This window comes from Chiloscyllium plagiosum, chromosome 24 (assembly GCF_004010195.1).
Source record: "Chiloscyllium plagiosum isolate BGI_BamShark_2017 chromosome 24, ASM401019v2, whole genome shotgun sequence".
In the NCBI taxonomy this organism is placed as follows: Eukaryota; Metazoa; Chordata; class Chondrichthyes; order Orectolobiformes; family Hemiscylliidae; genus Chiloscyllium; species Chiloscyllium plagiosum.
Window position 1 is genome coordinate 54951708 of NC_057733.1, and position 7105 is coordinate 54958812.

At 47.2% G+C, this 7105-nt stretch overlaps 1 protein-coding gene across 1 annotated transcript in view; it reads left to right on the forward strand.

Moving 5' to 3' along the window:
- Positions 1 to 7105, forward strand: part of si:ch73-281f12.4 (Ras-associating and dilute domain-containing protein-like) — a 108804-nt gene that overhangs the window by 30403 nt on the left and 71296 nt on the right. The window contains exons 6-8 of the mRNA XM_043715238.1: positions 800 to 852; positions 2257 to 2420; positions 5241 to 5353. Of these exons, the coding sequence (XP_043571173.1) occupies positions 800 to 852; positions 2257 to 2420; positions 5241 to 5353 (330 nt within the window). The remainder of the gene's footprint in view (positions 1 to 799; positions 853 to 2256; positions 2421 to 5240; positions 5354 to 7105) is intronic.

Consider the following 7105-nt stretch of genomic DNA (forward strand, 5'->3'; position numbering starts at 1 on the left):
GCCGCACTCCCTCAGCACTGACCCTCCGACAGTGCGGCACTCCCTCAGCACTGACCCTCCGACAGTGCGGCACTCCCTCAGCACTGACCCTCCGACAGTGCGGCATTCCCTCAGCACTGACCTTCTGACAGTGTGGCTCACTCTCCTGTATGAAACTCTTTAATATCCACTTCTTTGGCAAGGTTTTTAGTCACCTGTGATAATTTGCAGCGCGGTGGTTTGCTCTGTCTTTGTGTACTCTAGTGAATCACCTCGGCATCCTCCGACAGTGCGGCATTCCCTCAGCACTGACCTTCTGACAGTGTGGCTCACTCTCCTGTATGAAACTCTTTAATATCCACTTCTTTGGCAAGGTTTTTAGTCACCTGTGATAATTTGCAGCGCGGTGGTTTGCTCTGTCTTTGTGTACTCTAGTGAATCACCTCGGCATTTTCAGAAGTGAACTGTGCTTTGTAAAGTGTAAATTGCTGTTTGGCCTTGTTCTACAATATTGTGTTTCTTGTTTTACAATTGTCATTACACTTTCACAGTTCTTTATTAACTCAAATGTACTTTGGGATTTCCTGCTGTGCTGAAAGGTGCTATTATAATGCAGGGTCTGCAGGGGCTTGAGAAGCTTGTACCTAAAGGTGAAAAGGTTTCTTCAGTTCATTCACAGGATGTAGACGTCGCTGGCTGGGCCCAGCATTTATTGCCCCGATCCTAGTTGCCCCTTGAGAAGATGGGGGTGAACTGCCTCCTTGAACCACTTGCAGTCCACTTGCTGTAAGTGGACCCACAATGCCCTTGGAGTTTCCAGGATTTTGACCCAGAAACGCTGAAGCAACAGCGATTTATTTCCAAGTCAGGATGGTGAGGGTGGCTTGGAGGGGAACATATAGGGGCTGGTGTTCCCATGTGTCTGCTGCCTTTGCCCTTATAAGGTCATGAGGTATAGGAACTGAATTGGGTCATTCAGCCTTTTCGAATCTGCTCCCCTGTTCGATCATACCTGATGTGTTTGTCAACCCCATTCTCATGCCTTATCCCGATTACTTTTGATTCCCTTACTCATCAGGAACTTAACTATCTCTTGTAAATCCACTCAATGACCTGGCCCCCACATCCCTCCGTGGCAATGAGTTCCATAGATTCACCACCCTCTACCTGACGAAATTCTTCTTCATCTCAGTTTCAAAGGGTTGACCCTTCACCCTGAGGCTGTGCCTTCGGATCCTAGTCTCTCCTACTCGTGGAAACATCTTCTCCATGTCAACTCTATCAAGGTCTGTCAGTATTCTGTAACTTTCAATCATCCAACTGAGCTCCACTGAGTACCGACCCAGGGTCCTCAACGACTCCTCATATGACAAACTCTTCATCCCCGGGATCATTCTTGTAAACGTCTCCTGTACCCCCTGCAAGAGATTGATCATGGGGGTGGGATCTTGGGCTTGGAAAGATCTTTCTGCATCTCGTTTCTCATTAATTGAGAGAATATTTCCAGTTGGTAGAGTGTGCCCGTTATCTGTGCAGTGTGGGTATTACTGTGTGGGCCAGCATTTATTGCTCAACCATGGTTTCCCTGACAAGGTGGTGTTAAGGTGCTTTCTTGATGTGCTGCTGTCTGTTTGCTGGAGGAAGCATCCCCCCCAACCTTCCCAACCACCACCAGTTCTGCAAGGGCAGGAATTCCAAAACTTTGGAGGATGGTGAGAGAGAACAGAACAGGTTTCCCGGAACATTTGTGGCAGTCCCAGTTTCCAGTGAATGTTGAGACTGGAGAGATTGGGATTATTCTCCTTGGAGCAGTGTGTGTTACTGAACGTGACGACAACTTTGGGTTGAGGAATTAAGGTGAAACTGTTTCCAATGGCAGAACAGTGGATCCAGATTAAAGAGAATCAGGGAACAAAAAAGCCATGACTCAAGGGAAATGAAATGACCCAGCAGGATGTGATCTGGAACACATTGTCTGAAAGGGCAATGGAAACAAATTCAAAGATGATAAATGAATTAAATTCTCGATCAGGGAAAAGATGCAGTGTCATGGGCAAAGAGCAGTTGTGTGGAACCACTTGGGATGAATTGTATAGCTCTCCCAAAGAGCGAGCACAGGCATGATTGGTCGAATGGTCTCTTTATGCTGTATCATGGCACAATTTGAATGGACTTTCCCACTTCTTTCCCCAATCTGCATGTTGGTGTCGTGGCCTTGTTTTGCCTCTGGCTTGTCTGTAGTGACTGACCTCGATCAATTGATGTTTCCCATGACAGTGAGACCGGGGACAGTGAGGAAGTCCTTCCGATCCGAATGCCAGACCTGATTCCAGGACTGCAGCCTCTCATATACTGGATGTCCAATTCCATCGAACTGCTGCACTTCATTCAACAGGACGTTCCCAAACTCTTAACATGGGATCAGCACACAGAGCAGAATGGTGAGTGAGTACGTGTTAGTGCACTGTCACACACCTCAGTGGTTGTGTACCCACATGGTTGTATTGGCTCGTGGTTATCTACACATATGGTAATGTTCACTCGCCATTCCGTACACACCCACAGTTACATACACACATGCTCATGTACATGCACAGTTGTGTGTACATGCATGGCTATGTACACAAAAGGTTAGCTTAAAGTTCACGGTGGCTCAGTGGCTAGCACTGCTGCCTCACAGCGCCAGAGACCCAGGTTCAATTTCCGCCTCAGGCGACTGTCTGTGTGGAGTTTGCACGTTCTCCCCGTGTCTGCGTGGGTTTCCTCCGGGTGCTCCGGTTTCCTCCCACAGTCCAAAGATGTGCAGGTCAGGTGAATTGGCCATGCTAAATTGCCCATAGTGTTAGGTAAGGGGTAAATGTAGGGGTATGGGTGGGTTGCGCTTCAGCGGGGCGGTGTGGACTTGTTGGGCCGAAGGGCCTGTTTCCACACTGTAAGTAATCTAATCTAATCTAATCTAATTAGTCAGGGGTAAATGTAGAATAATAGGGGAGGGGAATAGGACTAGGTGAATGAGTCTTTAGAGGGGTTGTTGAGCTGAGGGGCTGTTTCCATGCTGTAGGGATTCTATAATTCAATGTACATACACGGTTATTTACACACACACACAGTGTTGTCTGCACGTAGGGCTGTGGACACAGACAGTTTTGTGTATTGAGTGACTGCGAGGTGTAGTGCGAATGCTGGGTGTAGTGAGAAGACGGTAAGTGCCATTGCTGCCCTGTGTTAGCATTTGACCAAAAGAAATTGGCCAAACATTTACCCGATGCATCCAAATATGACCATTTCTCATTTTCTTCCTTTCCTGAACACTTCATCCAATTCTCTTCTACTCCCTCCCTATTTCCTTTCTTTAATCTGTCATGTTTCTGGCAAGGACAGTATTTGTTGCCTGTGTCTAATTGACCCTTGAAGAGAACAGTTTGTTAGACCATTTCAGAGGATTGTTGAAAGTCAACCATGTTGCTGTGGGTCTGGAGTCACTTGTGAGCCAGACCAGGATTTCCTTCCGTAGTGGAGGAGATGAGCTTTTAGAACAATTGTTGAGAGCTCTGTGGTTACTGTCTCTGAGATTAGCTTTCACTTCCAGATGTAGTGATTGAATTTAAATTCCATCAGCTGTTGTCGTGGGATTTGAACTGAATATGTCGAGTGTTAGCCTGGACCTCTGGATTACTCATCCAACAATATCTCCATGACACCGTGGTCTCCCAGCTGCCTGGCTCCTGATCTATTTCCCCCTCCCTTCTTCCTTCTCCCCTTTAACACATGCACTCGCTCTCTCTTTTTCTTTCTCTGTCTCCCCCCCATTCCCCACCCTTCCCTGTTTTCTCTCTCAAAACAGAGTGAAGCTCTACCATCAATTGAATGAATCAATCACTGGGCTGCTCAGACATCCCTGGGGGGAAACAGGTTGTGGGCAGGGAGAATCATTGAGTGGGTATGGGCTCTGGGTCAGACAGCGAGGCAAGCTATTGTGTGTGACCATATTACCTCAGGGTGACGAGAGACTTTGAGAGTTTTAATTGGAATGCTTGAATGGGCTGATTCTTGGATTAGTCACAGTGTTCAAAGTGAATTGGGTGCACTGCAAATCCTCACACCACTCAGAACTCCAATCCATCTGAAACCTTCTCAAAGGAATCTTCAAACAGGAGGGGTTGAAATCAGCAGCTCTCCAGGGATCTGGGCAGCTCAGAGAGTTAGGGGACAACTGAGTATTTCCCCATCCCATGAAGCCAGTCGGATTGGTCAGCAGGAGGGAGGGAGACAATCCTGTCACAGTGCAGTCTCTTTCTAGTGTTACACTCAGTTTTTAGGAGTGACATTATCAGGACAGGGCTGCACAGACTGCGCCAGTGTTCCCTTGCATATACAAAGGAGTGATCTGATTCCATGGTGTATTTCACACAAACAGGGCATTCGGCCCAACCAGTACATATTAATGTTCAGTGCCTCCTACCATCTTTCCCCATTGAAATCGATCACATTTACTCTCCTGGGCACCCTCTGCTGTCTCTCACTCATGGCGATGGGTCAGTAAGACCACCACTGAGCTAACAATCCAGGGCATCAATGACTCCCCTTCGAGTGCCAGAGTGCCTGGGTGTAACCAGCTCTCCTTGAGAGGTTGGAGGAATGGGGCACACGTTGACATGTGGCTCTCCAAAACACCTCAGGGGGACTTCACAATGAGAGTCGCTGAAACTCCCTGTATTCATGACCCGCTAAGTGAGGATTAATTCATTAAACATTTGCTGTGCCACAGGGTCATTTAGTGACCACAGCAAAGGAAAAGTTTCCTCATCTCCCTGTCATGTTTAATGGGTACTCTCTTTCTCGGGAATGTTTGATACGCACACATGCTCGTGCACACGCACAAACATATACACACATGCTCACGCTCATGCACACACATGCACGCTCACACACACGCCTATACATACACACACACATGCATGCTCACATTCATGCATATATATATACACGCTCATGCACACACGCATGCTCATGCACACACATATACATACATGCACACACTCTCACTCACATAAATCCCACATACTTAAATCATATACACAACATATACTCATGTAAGATACATACAAAGCACAATACAAATCATGAAGATAGACATTTACATGATCAATTTGATTTGACTTTCCATATGAGTTTGTGATTAGAAGGTTGCCTGCATTGCTATGAAAATGTTTGCTATTTATATTTTGATCCCTAATCTCCTGATGGTTCTATTTCCATAGATTGTCATAAGGACCAGCTCTCGTCCACGAAGGCGGCGAGCGAAGAGGCCATGACAGTACTGGAGGAGGTCATTATGTTCACCTTTCAGCAGTCAGTCTATTACCTCACCAAGGTGAGTGGCCCCTCTACCAGGCCCATCCCTCCTGGGGCAATGACCCACAGGCTGGGGAGGATGGGGTCACAGTGGCACTATCACTGGGCAGTTAAGTCAGAAGCCCAGGCTCATGTTTTGGGGACATGGGTTCAAATCCCACTGTAGGCAGCCAGTGGAATTTAAATTCACCGAATAACTCTGGAATTGAAAGCTATTCTCAGTGATGGCAAGCATGAAACTGGCATGGTTGTTAAAAACCCATCTGGTTCACTAATGTGCTGCAGGGATGGAGGCCTGCTCTCCCTACTTAGTCTGGCCGAAATATGACTCCAGACCTGCAACAATGTGGTTGCCTTTTATCTCGTCTCTAGAATAGTCTGAGCCACTCTGTCAAGGGCAATTAGTAATAGGCAACAAATGCTGGCCTTGCCAGCAACATTACTGTCCTGTGAAAGGATAAATTAAAAAGAATGTCTTTGATATGGTGTGCCAGGAGAGACACCTATTGCAACAGTGTTCACACACAGAAACAAGACCTCTTTTCATGTGAAGTGGGCAGCTTTCAGTTTGAGGCATTCACAATGACATCAGGTTCAGACAAGATTCGCTGTGCCATGGTGAGTAGGTCACTCTCCTCTCAGTGACAGGTTGTGGGTCCAAGGTCCTTCCAGAGACAAGAGCAAAGAGCTCTGGGCAGCCACTCCAAATGTCAGACAGGGGGTCTGCTGTCCCTTCAGAAGTGTCATCTTCGCCTGAGGCATGAAAGTTAGGGCCAGTGTGCAGTCTCAGATGGAAGTGAAAGATGCCATGGCCACCAGGAGCAAAGGAATTATTTCAGTGTCCGAGCTCTTTTTGTGATGATATCACATCTACGTTGATGTTGGGAGTGTCGAAGACAAACGAGGAAACATCATCTTTCAATTAGAGCCTTGCTCAGGTGTTTGTATGTGTTAATGAATATGCAAGTGTGAATGAGACCACGTGCATGTGTGATTGTGTAAATGCAGGTATTTCTGTGTTGGGGTAGTGTGTGTGAATAGGCGTGTGTGTAAGAATAAGAAGTTCAGGTCTCCCTGCTGATGCCACTAGCTCCAGTCATCTCTGAGCAGGAGCCGTGCATTAACTACAGAAGAATGTGGGGGATGCAGTCAATGGGAGATCACAGGAACAAGAGGATTACAACAGATACAGTTACACCAGCCTGGAGACTGGCACAGAGAACACGTCCAGTGCTTTTCAATGAACTGAGTGCAATGGATGTTTCTGTCCCAGCATGATAAACACAGAGAGAGAGATCCCATTGATAGAAGAATGCTTTCATTAGCTTACTGCTTATTCTCAGCAGCAGCTGAGAAAGAGATCAACTGGCACCAAACATTTCTTCCCTTCTTCACACTGACACTCACTGGGGTACAGTCCCACACACACTGACTCTCACTGGGGTACAGTCCCACACACACCGACTCTCACTGGGTACAGTCCTACAAACACTGACTCTCACTGGGGTACATTCCCACACACACTGACTCTCACTGGGGTACAGTCCCACACACACACTGACTCTCACTGGGATACAGTCCCACACACACTGACTCTCACTGGGGTATAGTCCCACAAACACTGACTCTCACTGGGGTACAGTCCCACACACACTGACTCTCACTGGGGTACAGTCCCACACACACACTGACTCTCACTGGGGTATAGTCCCACACACACTGACTCTCACACTGGGATACAGTCCCACACACACTGACTCTCACTGGGGTA